At 37.9% G+C, this 21,320-nt stretch overlaps 2 protein-coding genes across 3 annotated transcripts; both read left to right on the top strand.

The window, feature by feature from the left end:
• The first annotated feature begins 4,243 nt into the window (after positions 1-4,243).
• LOC135255327 (signal peptidase complex catalytic subunit SEC11A) lies at positions 4,244-7,746 on the top strand. The gene is made up of 6 exons (XM_064336347.1): positions 4,244-4,429; positions 4,890-4,999; positions 5,265-5,414; positions 6,391-6,510; positions 6,741-6,798; positions 6,914-7,746. The coding sequence occupies exons 1-6, from the start codon at positions 4,379-4,381 to the stop codon at positions 6,962-6,964; spliced, it is 540 nt and encodes a 179-aa protein (XP_064192417.1). The 5' UTR covers positions 4,244-4,378; the 3' UTR covers positions 6,965-7,746.
• A 3,047-nt stretch (positions 7,747-10,793) lies between these two features.
• Positions 10,794-12,709, top strand: LOC135255328 (neuromedin-B-like). Of its 2 annotated transcripts, none has more exons than XM_064336348.1 (3): positions 10,794-11,122; positions 11,484-11,683; positions 12,274-12,709. In XM_064336348.1, the coding sequence occupies exons 1-3, from the start codon at positions 10,957-10,959 to the stop codon at positions 12,361-12,363; spliced, it is 456 nt and encodes a 151-aa protein (XP_064192418.1). In that variant the 5' UTR covers positions 10,794-10,956; the 3' UTR covers positions 12,364-12,709. The 2 variants fall into 2 exon arrangements, with proteins under 2 accessions (XP_064192418.1, XP_064192419.1); XM_064336349.1 differs by having other exon boundaries at positions 10,803-11,122; positions 12,293-12,701.
• Positions 12,710-21,320: the final 8,611 nt, after the last annotated feature.

The raw sequence follows: 21,320 nt of genomic DNA, 5'->3' as shown, positions 1-21,320 counted from the left end.
ATTTTAAGCCTGCTCATTTGATTATTTTTGTATCAGCAGCCTGTATTGTAACTTTTTGTAATAAAATGCCATCTCCAGAAAAAACATGAACAGAGAACAGATCATTGTTAGGCTGTATAGGCATGTTAGTGTAATGCAATAATATTGTCTGTCAGGATCATTGTTAGGCATGCTACCATGTAAGCATTGTACTATAGTGTAATGTTTTAAAAAAATAAAAATACAATTTCGTTATTCTCTATTTGGCATTATGTATATTCTAAGATATGTTTACATGTCTTCAGGTTTTTAAAAAATAGTTGCTTTTTTTCTTTGGGAGTTCTTTTCCCCACTGTAATGAGTGACACGTGGGGTACATTCCTGTATAACGAGGGCATGGATTTACCAGATTGCATATGTTTTGTCATGAATTAATTGAGATTTATAATGTTAAATGAACAATAAAACATAAACTCTATTCCAAATCATGACTATGTACTGTAAGGTATTCATCATGCAGCTAGCATGGCTAAGTAACTGTTTATATTTAGGAAATAGTGGGAAAAAACTTTTTATGATGTTAAGAGAAAATATAGGAAATTGATGTCTCAGTCAAGTTCCTGCATGGTAACAAGAACATTCTAAGACATGTAGACCATCTGCTGCAGTAAAGAGCAGGTACTTATCACCTTCCTCATCTGAGAATGAATCTGCATATACATTTAATTAATTTTGTGCACACTGGCCTTTCACAGCAATGATCAATGGAATAATAGATTAATTTTCAAACAGTATACACACACACACACACACACACAGACAGACTACCCAATGAGTTCACAGTATTGTTAAACATAAATAAATAAAAATACAAAGAACTTTTGCTTGCAGTTTTTATTAACCGTAAAAGTGACACATTGTGTACCTTACAGGATATTACTCAACTCAAATAGAAGAGCCATCCATTCTAAATTGACTGGAGGAATAAGGAATAATTATGAGTCAGCTGGCACACTGCGCCTCAGAAGAGGTGCGTTTGTTCGTCTGTGTGCAGTTGCTGACAATAATATATTATCACAATATTTAATCTTAAAAGCCATAGTTTTGTCAGGAAATTAGAGTACAGTATGAAAAGAACATTTTGGAATACTGATAAAGGAAATCCATTTGCACCCGCACACTGTTTATTTACGTTGATGCATGTTTGCACAGAGATGACACATTTTGATTTATGCTGAACAATATTAACAGAAAACAGAGTGAAAACTAATACTTACTGTCACAAAGCTAATTGTTTGAGGAGAAACACTGACTTGTGCCATTAGCTTCATGATCTCAGCAGGAACAAGACTGCCCTGTCTTTCAGGTGTCATAAACATGTAAAAATGACACAGGCCCAACATAAAAAAATATTGTCAAAAATATTTGACAGTAAATAGTTAAGATGCAAGAGATACTGAAATGTGACATTTAGTATGAAGTACAAAATAGGATTTCTTTTTACAGAGGTATTTTTGGATTTGTGTATTGAATGGGTATTCCATTTATAAATTAGTTGAACAATGGATTAACTGTTTTATTGATTGAATGGGTGGTTAATAGTGATTGAATGGGTGGTTAATAGTAGTAGTTGTAGTAGTCTTATTGACTGAAGAGACAAAACCACAGTTTGTCTCAATTATTCAAGAATGACTTCAGTGGACAGACTGGAAACATGAAGAGAGAGGAGCTGTAAAAGGTAAATTTTAATGCAAACAGATGCGTAACTTTGGGCAGCACAAATTAAAAATATTTTTGTTGCTTTGAGTCTTCAAAAGACATGAGGGTATCCAGCACAATAGACCTTTCTGGCATTCTTCGCAATGCCTCTTCTACTGTCTTCCAGGACTTTTCATCACCGGCTTTTCTCCAGGGCACACCTTCAAAGCTAAGACAGATGAAAGAGCTTAAAGGAACAGAGGGACTGCCGTGTGACATGAGGACAAAGTCAGTGTATCTGCCCTCAGGGGTCAACAACTTGGACACACAGCTGCAGCCAGCTAGAGAGGCCATCCAGCTGCATATGACAGCTTTGCCCATCCTGAAAAACGGCAGCTTTAGCCTCCCTGTGTCTGCACATGGGTTGTACAATTGAGTGTGCCTTAACTTACATTCATCTTTCATTAATGATATGTAGTATATTACCATGGTTTGAAATTTGTGAGTAAATAAGAAAATAACATAATGCAATGATATAAAATGTATATGTCGTACAATACATTACTGAAGGTATAAATATAAATATTTGCTGTATAAATGTGTATAGTTCCAACTCACTGAGAAACACCAATCATACAGTACAAAACACTTTTTCTTTCAAGGCCCACTCAAAAGTGGAGCGCCAATAATTTAAGTACTTATACCTATCTGATGTGTTTTATTTAAGGTAATTAGATGGATATAGCTGTGAATTATAAGAACTGAAATGAGTGAAACGGAATGAAGAAATAGACTGCCACTGACACAGGCTTTGAATACCCTAAAATTTCATCAGTGAATTAATTTAGTCTCAGAGAGGTGTCTGCCATCTATTGCCTGAGCTCTGCTTTCATAAAAAAAAAGTCATTTTTCATTTTGTGACATGATATAAACTGCTGTAGGCATTATTCTTCCTCCACATATTTCTGGAAAAAACAGATCATCTCCAATAACTTTTAATGCCATTTATGTAAGATGGCATAAATGTAATGGAGCATGCCAAATGATCTTTAATGAACTCACTGGATGCATATGGCGTATAAGAGCAGGGCAAGTGGCCAAATGATGCATGGATTAAGGTCCTGGCCTTATGACTTGTCTGGAAGGTGAAGGCTTGAATGACTTGTGGAACATCATTTTCATACCTATAACTAAGCAATGGGAAATTGTCGGTTAATGGTCAGCTGTGTAAGTTCTCCCAAGGTGTGGCCAGTCGATGTTCCTGGTTGGCTACAGTATGAAATGTGTCATTCTGAGATGGCTAGTATATTAATGCACACAGCCCAACAAAGCACAGTTACGAACCCGTTAATTATCTGTGCTGGTGTTTGATCTGTCCATTCCCTTAGAAATAAAAATATTGTTCAGATGAGGAGATGACATTCATAGAAAACTTTGTGCTGCAGAACCACATTAGTCAGTTGCATAGATTAATAACCTTGGCTTCAATCACGTCAAACTCATCACTTCAGGAGACTAGACTTATCTTGGTAGAAAGAGTGCCAGATCTAAGCACTTATTCCCCTGTTTTTCAAATAATAAACAGCAAAAAAAAACTGATGTTCTGGTGAGCCACATGTTTCATAATACAAAGGGAAATATTTGAATTTTTGTTTAAGCTTGAACAAAAGGTGTTATGGAATCATATGCACTTACATACACTGCTGTGCCTGACATACAGTATTAGTGGTGGCACCAGTGTCCATGTGTTGTCTGCCTTAATTGCAGGTGATTTTGATATAGATTCTAATCGTGTATTTAAATTCCCGTGAGATTTGGTGCATTAAGGGAAAAACATGCTCATTTTATATTGAAAAAATCCTGGTATTCTGTGCATTCTTTGGAAACAGAAAAGACCTGTTTTGGATTCCATTTTTTGGTCTTAAGCCATCTCCTAGCTATTTCAATGGTCTGCTGCTCTTAGGTGCTTTTTTTGTTTGTTTTTTGGAAGAGTAGGATGTTGGCTTTTGCTGGGTTATTGTGTAACAGAAGTATTTGGACAACATGTGTGTTAACCTGAAGTACATGCAGCACTGCTAAGAAGCATGTGATGCTCCCTTTTAGAGGCAAAGCAGGCCCAGACGCTGTAGTCACACTTTAACTTAACAATGACTGTGGCTTTACATGGATAGCTCATCCTTGAGGGCCTGGCTGTATACCTCAGCCAAAAGACTAATTCAGGCAGCAAAGCACCTTCAGACAGTGACCCCTCCCTCCTAGTGCTTCCTATGTGTACCATCTTACATTTGCCTGCCTTGTAGGAAAAACTTGAAATGTAAGAAAATGTAACATAACTCATGAGGAAGCAGGCCTTAACTTAAGAGAGGAACCAAGGAGGTGATGCTTCCAGTAAATCTTTAAACAGTAAGTGTACATGTAGTTCTGCATACTCGGAACAGACCCAATGAATTAGCAAAAATTGGCCCTCTCCAAATGACATTTCAAATTTCAGGCATATGGTGGTATAGCAGCAGTGTTTCAGCTATAGGACATATATATTGTTAGGTCTTGATGTTGTCAATAAAGTTTTCTGAAGGCAGGATTTCCGGTGGTGAAACACCGGAAAAGCTGCATTCAGTTTGATTTCTTTTAGGCTTCTCGTTGAACATTTTTGCATTTTAGTGCTTTTTATTTTTCAGTGCAGAATTGTAAAGAAATCAAAATGCTATCTTTAGACTTCCTCGATGACGTTCGCCGGATGAATAAGCGCCAGGTGCGTTTAGCTTTTGGTAACGTTTAGCTAGCTATGTATGTAGTCTACTAGCAAGTGGAATATTCTTAAAACTACTGTACGAGCAATTAGGAATTTTAAATAATATAGCTAACACGTTAGGTGGATAGCTAATCATGTTACAACTAACTGTCCCTTTTTAATCGCTGAGTGAGTTACAAATGCATCTGAAAATCACTTGTACCTAGTTAGCTGATCAATGTTCATCACAACCGCTAGTCTAGCTACATTCATGACTGCAGGCTAGATAATTGCATAGCCAATATACAGCACAAAATAAACAATCGCTAGTTTGAAATGTACCTTTAGCGTTACATTAGGCAGCTTTCTTAGCGAGACTATTATGGAAGCTAATGCTAGCTAGCTTCACTATAGGTTTACTAACTGAGTTCGCTACAGACATTTCCCATTCATTCATATTATTATCTGTATTGCTTTTCAGCTCTACTACCAAGTATTGAACTTTGGCATGATAGTGTCATCGGCCTTGATGATTTGGAAAGGTTTAATGGTTGTGACCGGAAGTGAGAGTCCAATTGTTGTCGTTCTGAGGTGAGACGCTGATTTATTCGTGAACCTACAGATCACGTAGGCTAGTCATTAAGTGAATGGTAACATTTCATGAACTGCAATATGGGCAGAGCTGTCGTGTATTAAACGGATTTTCACAAATTATAATGTTTTTATAGGTTTTTTTATTCTTTCATTTGATGATGGACAGAATACAGTAACTCCAGCAGCGGTGAAGCCATGCTTTCCGATCACTACCTGTAGCTGTGCTTTCTGATATTGATGCCCCATCTTCTATTGTTTGCAGTGGGAGCATGGAGCCAGCTTTCCACCGAGGAGACCTTCTTTTCCTGACCAATAGAGTGGAAGATCCCATCAGAGTTGGAGAGATTGTGGTCTTCAGGATAGAGGGAAGAGAAATCCCGATTGTGCACAGAGTCCTTAAAGTTCATGAGAAGTAAGACTCAGGTTCTCTCTCCTGACTTTGTAGGTAGACATGTTGGTGAAGCAGCTCCACTATTGCATAAGTTTATGAGTAAACTTGTATATGGCTTATTACCTTTAAAGTGTAATTAGTATAATTTCTGTCGTTTATTGAGATTAATCAATCACCCATATAAAGGAGCAGAACTACCCAGTGACAAGTGCCTTCCACCACTAAGTGCTATTAGCTTTAGTAGCCTATATTGTATTGTAATATCCTTGCTGAACTGAGTTGTTCAACATATTTTCATTTTTAGCACATTTTAACATTAATTACAATATTTATTTGGCCACCTTAGTTTACCATAATGATTCAAAATAATATTCTTATTTATAATTCCTCAACAAGAATGGTGGGATGGATCACTCACTCAAAGAATGGTTGAACAATCTGAGTAAGCCCAAGTGTTTTAGTAGTTATGAAACATTGATATTTAATATAAGCTTTTTTCAGTGGTTGTAGGTGTGTACAATATGATAATTCTAGGATCTAGGCTCAAAATCAATAACTGATATTTGGCTCGCCATTTTGTATCCAAATTCACGGAATAAGTAGAGTATTAAGTTATGAAGGAAATTAACTATTTTATTCAAACTTGCTTACTTTATTATCAGAGAGCATGAGTTTAGAGAATTACTGAATTTCAGTTTGTTTTTTGCCTAACTTTCAGCCAACAGGGTGCCACCTTTTTCAACTTTTTGAATTTTTAAAAAATATCAGAATCAGATGATTTGCTTCTCTGGCACAAATATTTTTGTATTTTGTTTCATGTTGTCAGCCCATCATACTGGCCATAATCTTGGCTTATTGGATGCTACCAGTAAGTTTGTTTTAAGCTGTTTATCAGCCAATAGCAACATGACCCCCGTACTTCTTGTGCATCCCTAGTGCTTCGTCACTGTTGTTTAAAAGTTGATAACTCATTAAGATGAAAACTTCTTATTTGCAGAGAAAATGGAGACATTAAGTTCTTAACCAAAGGTGACAATAATGCAGTGGATGACCGGGGGCTGTACAAGCAGGGACAACATTGGCTGGAGAAGAAGGATGTAGTGGGCAGGGCCAGAGGGTAAGCCACACGCCTGCACCAGCACTTCTTGTCTGTTCATTGTCTGTTACAACATTCACCACGTTATACATCGTACATTGGGGGTGGGGGTAGGGGGGGTGTAGTAATCTTGGCCTTATCGTGAGTTGAGTGAAATAGATTTTAAACATTGAAATCCATGTTGGTATATTCAAAATGCTGTATTGGTAGGTACTGTATCACGGAAAACAAACTTTAATCCTCTCTTCTAGGTTTGTGCCATACATTGGAATTGTGACCATCCTTATGAATGATTACCCAAAATTTAAGGTGAGCTTTCCCCACTCTGTCCATGGGAATGACATTTTTTTTGTGAAGCTGCAAGTTTAAGGTATAATATTTATTTTTGTCTTTCTTTTCCCCTCTCTTTTTCTTTATTATTCAGTATGCTGTTCTGTTCATGTTGGGTCTCTTTGTGTTGGTCCATCGAGAATGACGGCTCTCCTGCCACCGGATTTATTGCTGATGCTTTGCTGTTTCATCGACTCCATTACCCGCCAATCCTGCTCTGCTGTCTATGGATGGGGAGGGAATCATTTACAAAGCTCCATTTTCTTTCTGTGCTTATTTCCAGGCAGTGATGTGTGTCATGAAAGCCCAGCTGACAAATGTATTTCTCATGAGGAGATAGGACTTCTGATACAATAAATAATGCATTCTTTAATCACGAATCTACTGCTTATGTAGATATTGTCAATCTCGCTTTTTTGCTTTATTATTATTTTTTTAACTGTGGATAGGCAGCCAGGCAGTCAGGTAATGCCTTTTCATGCCTTAAAATGTGATGTTTGTGTGTGCAAAAAAATGAGCTGTGTACTTCTTCAGAAGTCAAAGCTGCTGGAAGAATGTTCCAGACAGCACAGGTGTTTACAGTCTGCTGCCTACATCCACCTGGGAAGGGTTTGTTTATTGTGCTGTGAATTGTGGTAAATTCTCACATGTTCTGTGTTGCTTGGAAACTCCATTTTCTTAAGGGGGGGTATTTCGTTTTACACAAAAAAGAGATGGCTTGTGCAAAAGGATATTAAATGTATTTAGCAGCCTTACTGTTTTTTAAGAACACAATTTTATTGGAATAATATTACATGTCACTTGAGGTAAATTATTATTACTCATAAACAGAGAATTGACCACAGTTGTGTTTTTTAAAATTATGTTAAAATTGTATTGTGAAGTTCACCTTATTCAAGAGTGGCATTAATAAACATGTGGAAAGCGTCTGGATCACTTGTCCGAATTGAAAACACAGCAAAAAAAAAAATCTTCAGTCCTGTTTGACCCATGTAGGCAGATGTATGCAGTGTTGGCCCTGCTGAAGTAGACACTTTGGCTTGACCTTTGATCTTATGCATGGTCTGTGTCACATCCTCACACAATGGGTTTGTTCCAATCGCTTATTTTCACTCCTTGCATCTCTTTGTTGCATCCTTTCCTTGCTTCTTCGCTCCACCCAACAAAGGACACAAGGAAAATATACAAGAATGTGAGGATGGAGGAATTGAGGCAACATGTATTGGGCAAATGGAATGTCCTTGTTCAGTCAAGAGTCAGTTTGAAGCCTTGTCAATTATAGATGTGGCAGATGTAGTCCACAGGTGGATCATTTCCAAAAAAAAAAAAACTTCCGCAAAGGCTGCACTTGTGTATCCTTGCTGAAGTGTTCTCTGGCAGCCTCCTCACTCCTTGCTTCAGTAAGGCACATTTATTAACCCATTATTCAAAATTGGACTCTTCTGTTCATATTTGCAATAATTTATTTTATAACTGTATGATTAAAGATGTTGGAACAGCTGGTCATTGCATGTTGGAAAAATTTCACTCTGTTAGAAAAAACAAGTTAACAAACCTTGTAAACCCAAGACAGCACTGTGTAACCCAGGGAGACAGTGACAAGGATAAATCAACCTGCAGAACAGGGTTATTTCACATGAATTTTTCAGAAGATAGGACTGAACAACAGAAAATAAGATGAACTACTAACCTGCGGGCGGTTATGTACAAAGGTTAACGCAGAGCTCAACAGCTCTTCCGGGCATTCTACTCTCTGGAGTGTTCCTCTATATGAGACTGTGGTCTTTTGTATACTGAGTGGCTTTGCATTTGTTTCACCATACTAGACGTGTACTAAATACAAAGCACCTTTGTTAGAATTGGTAATGTGGCCCAGAAGGACCGACCTGCAGGACAAGTTCCAATATTACTAGCTTTTGAATGAGTTTGTGATTATGCATTTTAAAAACCATTCTTCTTTGCTAGGTTAGAGTAGGTTGTCCTGTGCAGTAATAGACTACCAGGCAGCATGAAGGAAAACAACATAAGCTAGGCTTTACCATCATACAGTTAACACTGCAGATCATTCCATGTGTACTAACACTGCAACACTGAGATACACTAACATTCGACTCAACAGCTGTGTTGAACTGGAAATTTCACCCAAATAAAGAAGGGCTTTGATTCCACATATCTAAGCTTGAAAGCTATTATTGCTAGCTAACAGTAGGCCTACTTACCAATCCATCACACGTCCGTTCTGTAACAACCGGGAATGTTACTAGCAACATCAGTTGGAAGGAAAGTGAAGGGATGATTTCCAGCCTTTCTGAAGACCAGTACATTGGCTGGCTTTACAGCTTGTCTATCTGTAGCTGACTAGCACTGTTTGCCTAAGGGTGTCTGCTGTGTCATCAGGTGCAACTAATAATTAGCTCCTGACGCTACTTTGGGCCCCCTCTCTATATGCTTTGAGAATCTAGATAATTGGCATTTTTACTGAAGACGTGTGAGAAAGAATGAATAAAATTGGTCTGAATTAAAATGGTAAAGGTCAAGGCTGGGCCAAGAATAATCTGCAACTCCCCTGCTGAAATCTTATCACCTTTATCTGAAGTAGATGATTGGTGACAAGCAGACTATTAACAGTTCTGATTTTATAGAGGAAATCAGCATGTTTTCACATCACATGAAATCAATCAGATTTCATGTGACAAATGTGACAAATGTCTGTCAGCTTTAACAGTTATTAGAGCAGTGCTTACAACTTTTAATTTCTCCAATATTAATAAAATAGTAATTGCAAAATTTCAGGTTTTTATCAAACTGCATCCATAACTTTTTCATGAACAATTTACCAGTCAGACAAATAGATATAGATGGTCACTACCCTTTGGTTCATCCTGTGGTTTCCCAGCTGTTGATGAAAATTGCCAATTAGCAGAAGAAAAGTACGACTCAGAGCCACATCTGGTCAAATGGCACAATACATGCAAGTGCAATCCTTGGGTGATCATGGGGTTAGAAGTTTGAACTCGTAAGAATAAGGTAGGCAGGTGCAAATGGAGTCCATTATCAACATCAGAAATTGCCTGAAGTAATTAATCACCTCAGTTCCTCCTACATTCATGTTTTTTTTCTGCACTGCTCCTACTTGACTTTTAAGAATTTAAAGTGCAAAGAGTAGTGATTCCCCAAAGAGCAGTTTATCATCTGTTGTCTTGGAATGGATTTGCTGCACGTAATTTAACTGGCTTTGCATGGTTAAGACTTATCCATGCAAAGAGGATAGTCATAAGTGAAATGTCCAGTGAAATGTCCAGTGTTAAATCAACTTTTATAGAGTATATATGGTCCTGTTCTGGTCCACAGTATGATCATATGTACAGGACTCTGTTAGAGTTTAATTAACACATTTTATCATGCAGAGTTGTGGAATTATGGAAATAATCTTTGTGACACACTATCAGACATAGACCACAATTAAAGCACGTTGTTGTCGACTAATCATTTATCCATAATTATCGGTTTTACAAGAAGACAATTCCGTTTAAACTTGAAATCTGCACCAGCGTACCAATGCTGTCTTTTTTATGACAGTTAGCATCAGTTTATTACCAATAAACTGTATAGTTTAACGGAATTATTGCCACATTAACATGCCTTTGTCTCGTGTTTTAAGATGTCTGCGCTTGAATTGTCTTGTCATTCATAATTTGAATTTTGGCAGCATTACATAACCCTCTAGTTGCGAGTGATTGTAATTACTACAGTGAGCGTCTGCTGGAAACACGCACTCAGTCTACTTAATAAACGTTTATGCATCATGCTATAATCGTCCAGAGAATAAAGAATACTAGTAAATTGTGTTCATGTAGTCACCTACCGTGCGTAAAAAGTAATGACTTTCTGCCAATCTGAACCAACACCTACCGTGCGTAAAAAGTAATGACTTCCTGCCAATCTGAACCAAAGCCCACCCAACTGGTATCGTATAAATGCTGATGCATGCGTAAACGCAACAGCGTGAGAGATTCAAGGACGAGGAAGCGGAGCCATCAATAAAATTCCACAGTTTTGTGTTCACCATAAATATACATCAAAAGCGGCGAAGTGGCAAAATCTAAATTCTTAACATTCGTAATACTTTTTGGGGAGATGGCTGGAGTTATTTGGAGCAGTATCTGCAAGTTTGTGCTCCTGATACTTCTTTTTTTCTTCTCCTACATTTCTAAGACCTCTTCAGTGAGTCTCGACCTGACCGAGCTCAGAAATAAGGTAGCAAAGATTAAAGTAAATCCAAGGGGAAATTTATGGGCCACAGGTAAGACCATTTTATCGTAGTCTACTGTCTATGGATATTTGCTGTATAGTGTCCTTTACACTTTATTGTTTATTCAGTTCGCTCCTAAATTTGAAGTTTATTTCGTCATATATTGTATAATATTAGCATTTTCAGTGAGATACTTTCACATTCAAATGGAATATTCGCACTTTGAGAAATAGGTTATGTGGAGGGAAACTTAATTGTTGTAAGAATATGTTTAGACTGCATGGTCATACTTTCAAACGTTTGCAAGATTTGCCTCAGATTTAATATTCGTCGACACGATTCTGTGCTTCACTATTTCTCCGATTATTGGAAATAGTTATAGTTTTTCTGTTTTCTTCCTTTAATCATGAAGGGCACTTCATGGGCAAGAAGAGCGTCATGGAAGGCTCATTGCTGGAGTCTCCAGACGAAGAATCTCTGAACGCAATTCAAACCGCGCTGAATTCAGACCAGCATGTGCAGGAACTGAGGGAGCTGATCACACAAGAGGTTCTGAAATTCGCGCTGCAGAATCAGCTACAGGACACGCGGAGGAGACAAGACAATTATCCGGTAAGCCAACGCACATATCAATAAAATAAAATGTTATGAAATATTTTTTCCCGAAACAAGATGAATAATGAATTTTTTAAAATATATTTATTTTCTTTTTATTTAATCGCTGATTAAAATACTTGTGGATGAAGCTGAATTTTGGCAAAGAGCTTGTGAATACCAGATATCATAAATTTAAAATAATAAAACATTATAAGCCTACTTCCCTGTTTTTTTTTTTTTCTTATTTAAATTTTTTATTTTTTTTATTTTTTTAGAATTGTGTATATAAAAACGTTATTAGCATGCTTTTCAGTGATAGGCTAGTTTGGGAGAATAATGGGCTTATCTGTTCGTACATCACACATTTTCGTTGAGTTAAATATGTTTTGTGAATGCTTTGTGCTCTGCAATGTCTAAAGAAGCATACGATGGACGCTTTGAAAGGAAATTAGAGAAATAGAATTATATATTGACAAACACTGTTTGGGTATAAAACAGCCTTTCACGGTGAGGGGTCACCGCCATACTGTATCAATTCCGCGTCAGTGAGCTCACATAATTTAATCACTTCCGCTAATATGCGGCTCAAATCTCTTGATTTACAGTGCTATTTCAATCTTACAGGATACGGGGTTGCTGCTGAAGTTACTGGAAAACTACATCGGATACGAAACAAAGTGATCAAGGCTCTATAGTACCGAATGTCCCCTATGGTTATAGCCTACTTCGCAGAAAGTTTGCTTTCAATACAGGATTAATTACTCGCGCTAGTAATCTACAAAGGTTTGCATATACATCTTTGTGACAGACCAAAACATCCTTTTGAAATAAAGTGTTTGTAACATTATCCATTGATTTCAAGGTTAACTAGTATATTAATGTTGAGTAAAATTGTTGTGATAAGAGAAAAAACCTGCTTATATATGTAGGCCTATGCCGTCCCAAATTTCTTTTGCATTATCATGTTCATTTTAATGCAATAAAGGAAACGATTTGCAAAATGAAATGTCTGTCTTAAATTGAAAAGAAAAAAGGGCTTTTGAGGGTCGTATTAAGTCTGTTCATATATTAATTAAATATAACCACTGTTCTATTACTTCAGCATCATTGACTGCAATCTTTTTGAACCCCATGGATAGTCCGAAAATAGATAATGAAGAGATTTTTGTCCATAGTAACAGTTTTTCCTGTTTGTTCCAAAATCCTATTTGTCCGAAACAGGAGTCATCTGGACAACTATTCACTAACTACCGAAGCTCCCAAATGCTACTACCATGAATCTGCTGCACTGAATCTCTAACAGCCAAGAATGACTAATTATTGGCTATTTCTTATGCTGGCTCAAGAGAAACTGGTGAGACAGATTTGGTTTCCGGTATTTCTCACTGTTAGGGAACTATTTCCTGCTGTGTATCTGCAGCAAACGTCCACTTCAGTGTCTGTGCACAGCTAGTGCCGGAACGTCCGGACTCGTTATGAATGGCCTTGTTATATTAATCATGCACACATATTGCACGTGCACCAGAGGTGTTTAAGTTGACTGTATCTAATAAGGTCATGTCAGAACACACACTCAGTGGCCTCTTTATTAGGTACACCTGCTTGTTGTCACAAATAGCCTTTTACTCTAAATAGCAAATCATGTGGCTGAAACTATATATATGTAAGACCAAACGTTGAAATGTGAAAGATGTGTGATCTAAGCAGCTTTGACAGTGGTATTATTGTTGGTGCCAGAAGTGATGGTTCTATAATTTTCATGCACTGCATTCTTACATAGAATGGTGCAATAAGCAAAAAATATCCAGTGAGAGGTGTTTGTGTGTGAGAAAACACCTTGTTAGTGAAAGAGGTCAGAGAGGAATGGTCAGACTCATTCAAGCTACCAGAAAAACAAACAGCATCTGTTTACAACAGTAGTGTGCAGAAGAGCCTCGCTGAATGCACAGGGTGTCAAACCATGAAGTGAATGAGCTACTACAGCAGAAGGCCATTCCTGGTTCCATTCCTGTCCGCTAAGAACAGAAAGATGAGGCTACAATGGGCACGCGGTCACCAAAACCAAATGATTTAAGACTGGAAATACGCCTGGCTGGACTAATCACACATCCTCCTGCAACATGCAGATGACAGGGTCAGAATTTAACGTAAACAGCATGAATCCATGGATCTGTCTTGTCTTTGTCAACGGTGCGGGCTGCTGTTGGTGGTGTAATGGTGTGGGAAATGTTTTCTTGGTACACATTAGGCCCCTTAATACCAAATTAATATCATTTTGAATGTCACAGCATACCTAAACATTGTTGCAGACCATGTGCATCCCTTTATGGCCACAGCCTACCCTTTTTAAAATGGATACATTCAGCAGAATAATGTGCTATGTCACAAAGCATGTATTATCTCAAGCTGGTTCCACAAGCATGACAGTGACTTCAGTTCCAATGGCCTGCACAGTCCCCAGATCTCAATCTGAAACACCACCTTTCAGATGAGGTGGAACGAGAGGGTGTCAGCATGAGTGTGTGGCCAAAAACTCTGCAGAAACTGCATGACGCTATCAAGTCGGTATGGACCAAAATTCCTAAGGAATGTTTCCAGCATCTTGTTGAAGTCATGCTACAAAGAATTCAATCTCTTTTGGAGGCAAAAGGGGGTCTTACCCAGTGATAGAAAGGTGTACCTAATAAACTGGCCACTGAGTGTATATGGATAATGAAATGAAGAGAGAGTGAAAAGAAGATAGGCTTTAGGTTTGTACATGCTTTTGAGGTGTTGTGAAACAGGTCTGGATGATGTGTGTTGTGAGCAGGATATTTGAGTGGGATACATTACATGCAATCTGAGGCAAACATAAGGAACGTGTTTCTCTATAGTAATGAGACAGCTATTCCCTGCCCTGAACAGGAACAAACATTACCATAGGAATACGTTTCCCAATCAAAAGCTGTATAACTACCACACAATGAGATCTGTACCGTTAGCTTATGCTTATGCTTATGGATGGACTGCATTTATATAGCGCTTTTATCCAAAGCGCTTTACAATTGATGCCTCTCATTCGCCAGAGCAGTTAGGGGTTAGGTGTCTTGCTCAAGGACACTTCGACATGCCCAGGGCGGGGTTTGAACCGGCAACCCTCCGACTGCCAGACAATCGGTCTTACCTCCTGAGCTATGTCATAGTATGTATAATTACATTCTAATAAAGCTTCATTTGCAAGCTATTTCAAACATGCAACTTTGACAGAGATGGCTAATGTGAATGTTTAATGCGAACATTAAGCAGTACTTTTCGTATCTCAGTAATGAATCCTCAAAAAGAGGTTTTTTGTTTTACATTATGCATGATCAAGAACAAATTCCAAACAATATATACTGTTTAGATTTCATATCTGCCAATGAATGGTGTCATCCCTGTTTCCAAGCAACACTTTCTGTGTGTAAGGGAACATATGACTGAGAAATTTACAGATTGCTTGCACAGCAGGAGTGACAAAAAGATTTATTTGTATGGTTTGTGCATGAAGCAAACACATTTATAAGTTATCTCAGCAAAGACACGTGCACATGATTACATATACTATATTTTCATTGGTCCGTACCAAAGCACAGATTTTAGATGCGTTTCTTTTAAAATGGAAATATCAAATTAATCACGTACATGAATCGTGTTCAAACATATTACAGATACACGTACTTGTTCTCACAGCAATTAATTTATTCTGCCTGTTCAATTTGAGTCCAGCCTTGATGAAGATACATTAAAAAAATTATTTTGCATTTGTTTTATTCAAGTACTAATAAACATTCTAAATGTTTCTGTTCACGTGTGTGAATGTAAAAATTGGGTGATAAATGCGAATTAATTATTAAAACTCAGTATTATCATTATTTAATGGCTAGAATAATGATTAAACTTAACTTGAAAAGTTAAACCACACCTCGGTGTTTGGAAATCTCCTTGATAAATGTCTTCTTATTAGGTATTTGCAGTCATATGGAAAGTGGAATACAGCGGAATTGACCGATCTTCCTGTGTGACCTCTACCCTGCCTTTGGCAGCTGCAAGATTTTTAGGCTTTTGTCTTTTGACTCTGGCTTATCTGACTCCTATGAAGTTATGATGGTACCTTAGTTTTACCACTAGATGGAGAGAAAACACATGAACAAAGTAGATCCAGCCTATGAATGGTTCCTATGAGAGTGATTGAAAATTGTTTTATTTAATTTCTACACTGGTTTATGTACGTGAGACTGAACCTGTGAAGAATTTGCACAGTGGATGTTGGTGACTGAGCTTCCTAGCTCTACAGAGTTTTATATGCACACATCTGCGGTTAAGAGGCCTGTTTCTTTAGCTTTGTATAATTTATCAACCTTTTTCAGCTCTAATTTGTTTGCTGTGACCTCCCTGAACAGGATAATGTCATCATCACAATGCCCAAGTTTGTTTTGCATCTAACAAGAACCAGGGGACTTGTGCGGGTGCTATTAATAATTAAACAACTCCTAATTGCGTTTCTTGGCTTGTGTAATTAATCACTTGCGGTGGCGCATTTGTATCTTTGGGGAGGAAAGAAATATGACAGTTTTGCTTCCCAACTCGCTTAATTACACATTTGAAAAATAAGTTATGGATTTATTCTTTATAATTTATGATATTTTGTGAGATAATCATCAACACTTCTTTACCTTAAAAAACAATGTTGAAAAGAATGTGAAAGAATGTTTTGCTGTATATGTATTATTACAGGACTGGTAACAGACGTGTGTTCTTATGGGACAAATCATAAAAGATACGCAAATTTGAATCTGTATCCAAAATGAACATGTCATATTTAATACACAGTCACACTCTGAGGCCATTTGTTCCTCCTGTTATTCAATCAAACCAGTCCAGCTGCATCAATCTGCTGCCAATCAAATAGCTTTTCTCTCCTGGGCAGCTTAAGATATTGTACTGAGGTTAATTTACTTTATCAAAGCTTCTGGAATAAAGTGCACAATTGGATTTGAGTGAAAATGTAACCAACTGTCATACAACTGTCAAACAATGTTGAGTTGCTGGTTCGGGCCCCTGGTGGGCATAAAAGGAGGCTGACTCGTATCTGGAGAGATGAAGTTGGGTCCCTACACAAAAAGAAAGAAGTCATTGGGCCCTTAACAAAACAACTGCTCTGTTCTCTCTCTCAATTACAATTTGGTATTTAATAGATGCTTTTATCCAGAGCACCTGACAAAGTAGTACACCATCAGGAGTCAACATTCAACACTGACAGGGTCGATGATTAACCTTTAAGAGCCATGAAAACAATTGCTTTCGCAGTAAGGAGTAGACAAAAGAATACTTTCTGAGCATGTTTTTTATATATACATTATTGAATGTATTAATTCTACACATACAAATTTCAGGACAACAATAGAAATTTTTTTTAGCTTTTGCTTTTTTAAGGAGAGCTGATAGTTCACCCTCCTTTCATGATTTTTGCTTTAGTCACACAGATAGAAATCAGAGAGAGTCACCGACAGAGAAGCGATGCAGCCGAGCAGATACCATTGCAGAGACAGAAACCCCACCCATACAAGGGGAATCGCATATGGTGTGAGAGTCTGCCTACATGGATAGATCAACCAATAATTGGCTGGCCAATGGAGGATGGGCTCCCCCTCTATATTCCTCCAGAAATTTCTCTTCAAAAAGATTTTTTTTTCTTGCCAATATCTGTTTGTTTCTTCTCCCAATGGGGAGTTTAAAAAAAAAAATTTTTTTTTAACCTCATTTACTGGATTTTTGTTGGTTCATGTCATGACTGGTTCATGTCTTATTTCCATTTCCTGTTCATGTCTTAAAGTTAATATAAATTGACTGCATCAACACAATTTCACGATGCATGTGTATGTGTCAGTAATAGGCTGCCCCACACACAGTATCACAGCTTGATGCGCAGAAAATGAGGGTTCTTCCATATTCCCCATAAGGAAAAATATTGACTTTATCCTTGCATTTAAAGAGGTGGGCTAATGTTTTGTATTCAGAAATACTGTCACACCTTTATTGGCTTGCCACAATCTACAGTACTTCACTGTGAAAACATAAACAGCTCAGTTTTATTATCCATTTTTTCTGTTTCCCCCACACAATAGTATGTATTTGACATGAGCACAGAATACAGTTTGACAGTGTCCTGTGGAAATCCTGTTTTGAGGTGCAAAGCAGCTGCATTTAAAAAAATGGGGTCTTAGCCAGTTGGTTTCATCCCTGTGTAAGTAGGTTAGGCTTGGAAGTGTAAATGTTGGAATTAAAGCTGAGATTAAAGGCATTTTAGATTTCTATTTAACTGCCATTGTCTGAGATTTAGCTGTTTAAATTATGTTTTGAAATCAATGTTCACATTTAATGAAACTGAAACAAAAATGGACACTATTTATTGCATTCAGTGAGTAATGACAGCTTCACAGAATCACACAGGAAACTGGACATATGCTGATATTCAGAAAATTAATTATCTTAAAATCTACAAACAGCAATATTGAGCCATTAACTACAGCGTTAGCCACGTCATATTGGATCTGTCATTAAACCTACAGCATTCAGTATTTTTTCTTTTTTTTGCAAGAACAGGAATGGCTGTTTTCCCATGGCCCACAACCGATGTGGGAAGGGGAACACTCTTCGTCTATACAAAACTCATCAGTCCAGATCTCCCCTGATAGATCTCTCATGACCCCCAGGGGAGGGAGAATTTAATCTTGCAGGACTTCTGAGTCAGTTTACTTCACAACCATTTTATGACATCAGGGAACATAAGTTTCCTTTTGCCTCATATCCTTGAGCCTAACTCTGACATATTCTAGCATCCATCCCTGCTGGGAAAATAAAAATGAGGAGGAAATGCCTTATTGACCCATAGTCATCGTGTTAATGATGCTGCGGGTCCCAATTAGGCAACAGAAAGTAGTGGAGCATGCTCTGATGAGTACACGCAAATGATAATCTTAAAGAAATAATTGCTTACGTAACACATGCACGTAACTGAAAAAAATGGACATGCATAGAAAGCAAAAAATGTCCTCATATGGAAAAATAATATATTTAAATATATGGTGGGAAATCCAAAATAAATGTAAATATATTGTGCAATATCTGTATTAAATATTATATACTATTATATTTAAATATATATAAATACATCATAATATGCTAAAATGACCCATTTTGAATATTGAAATATATTTTTTCAATATATTTGAAATTGTATGTAAGTGTATGATAATGTTATATAATGTCAGACCAGGAATTATAGAAAGAAAGGATGTTTTGTGGGTCCTCATTTCAATAATGTTCAAATGTCTCAGTTTTTTGGCTGTGGCTAGGACTTTATGTATTTTCATATGTAACAAGAGTGGTTATTTTTATTACCGCTGAATGGATGCTGTTCAGATTGTGATAGTGTTCAGCCTGTTATAGACCTGAAATCAAGGATGAGGGTGTGGGCTTTTCTGTAAGCAATTTATCACAATAAAGGCAACACAGCTTTGAAGGCTAACACTTTGCACTTGACAGGATATTGAATATGAAGTTCCATGTTACAAAAACAAAATTAAACAAAAGCATTCACACATTAGAAGTGCGGCAGAAAATATTTCTATAGACTAAAGACTATGGGTAATACAGGATGACCTTCTATTTTGTCATCTAGGGTACACCTGCACTTTTGATAAAAATCTGTATTTCAGCTAGCAATATAAGACAGCTAAATGAATGCTACATGCACACTCACGCTGCACTACGTTTGGACCCTGCTCTGTGGACACGTATGGCAAAAGCAAATCCTTACCACTCCCAGCGGGAAGTGGCATGTCTCAACACAGTTTCAGAAGTGTTAATCAGAAAGTGTGAACTCCATCCTCGCAGTGAAAATTTTTCCTCTTTCATTCGGCTGTTGATTGTGGCGACACATGCAGGGTGTTATTCATGTCTGCTCAAGCCGTAAAGGGAGCTGCCATTATGGTCTTAAAAGTGCTGACCCGCAAATTTTTCTTGGATTCCATTTTTTTGGGTTGTGTGGAAAAAGAGGAAGGGAGTTTCCTGTTTTGTTCAATCTCCACTGTCTCTTGACCTCTTCTGAATTAGAACATTAGGAATTAGGAAATGATGTCTGTAAAGGAATACTTTGCAGGGCCACTGTCAGTCCAATTTTCCTTACTGTAAATCTGACCATCTCCTTGTCTCCCTCCCCAGGCAAGAATATGATGTCAGTCACTGCATCTGACTGTGTGACCAAGAACAGCTTTTATGACACAGGGTGCAGGGTGTAAAAGTTCCCAGCACATCTGTAAGAAGGCAGCAGCTCTGCAGGTGCCTTTGTATGGCAAGCCTTTTCATTCAAATGCTAAACAAATATACAGGAAACAGCTGGGTGGCATAGCCTCGCAAGCCAATTACTCTGGACACAACCCAGTTTGGTAGCACTGAGCAACACAACTGGAAAGGACTGACTGACTCAGTTTTGAAGTTGAGATATGTAAAATATTTTTTATTTACAGAAATGAGCAATTTATTTCATTCTTATTTTGCATGTTCAGACATGCAGAGTCCTTTAATCTCACAGTGAATGTGCTTTTTCTTCATCCTCAGCAATGTGAGAATCAAGAACGGTAGTGTGAATAAAGAATGCTGCAACACCCCATTGTTCTGTATGGAGGAGGAGAACCTGCCATTGTCTTCACTTGAGTTATTAATATGTAAATAGTTAAGAGTAAGAAAATAGTTTAGATAGCATGTTGACAAGTAATGGCCTGATGCTGTATCCTTTAACTGTTGCCAGTAAAACCTGATAACTACGTTGTGAAGAGAAGACTCAACAGTAATATTGCAGCCTTTAAAATACATCTACATAATTTAAGCAAATACACATTGCCCAGGCTCTACCCAGCCCTTTAGAATCATTGCTTTGGCAGGAGTCAGTCCTGCAAATAAAATACTTTGTTTAACATTGAGAGTAATATTAGTGGCTACTCCAATAACAGTCTATCCAGGGCAAATACTTAGCAACATTTACAGAGGATCTGTTAGTATAAATATTGCATATTTACAAAAAAGTATTAATAAGTGGGTGATAAATGCGCAGAGCCTACCTGTGCAGGCAGCTCCAGTTCCCCCAGGAGATCACCACCACATCCCTCTTTCCAGACATTGTTTTGTGGTCCATGGCTGTCAAGACGATCCTCCTCATCAAGCTCACCGTCCCATGGGAGGAGGGAGTTGAGGCTGACAACAAACGGAAGACACTGAAGTACTCAGAACTAGCTGCTGAGTGCAAGGAGGCTGGCTGGAAGACCATCATCTGCCCCACAGAGGTGGGATGCTGTGGTTTTGTCAGCTCATCGGCGTTGTGGAAACTCCATGACATTGGAGTGGGTGAAGCTTCGGCAGAGGAAGAAGGCCCCACCAGTGAAGAGCAACCCTCCTGTACTGCATGTGAGAATGAAGTAAACACACCCAGCAGTCCCACAACTGCAGAGCTATGCCAAGGAGAAGCAAGATCAGATGGTTAAAGGTGAATGTGTGGCTGGTGGCAGTGTGGCAGAGTTTGCCAGTGCATTCCATCAGAGTGGCAAAGAGCTGTGGCAGTCTTCAATCCCATTTGAAA

The sequence above is a fragment of the Anguilla rostrata genome, chromosome 5 (genome assembly GCF_018555375.3).
Source record: "Anguilla rostrata isolate EN2019 chromosome 5, ASM1855537v3, whole genome shotgun sequence".
Classification (NCBI taxonomy): Eukaryota; Metazoa; Chordata; class Actinopteri; order Anguilliformes; family Anguillidae; genus Anguilla; species Anguilla rostrata.
Note: the sequence above shows the minus strand (reverse complement) of the source record. Positions and strands in the feature narration are given on the sequence as shown.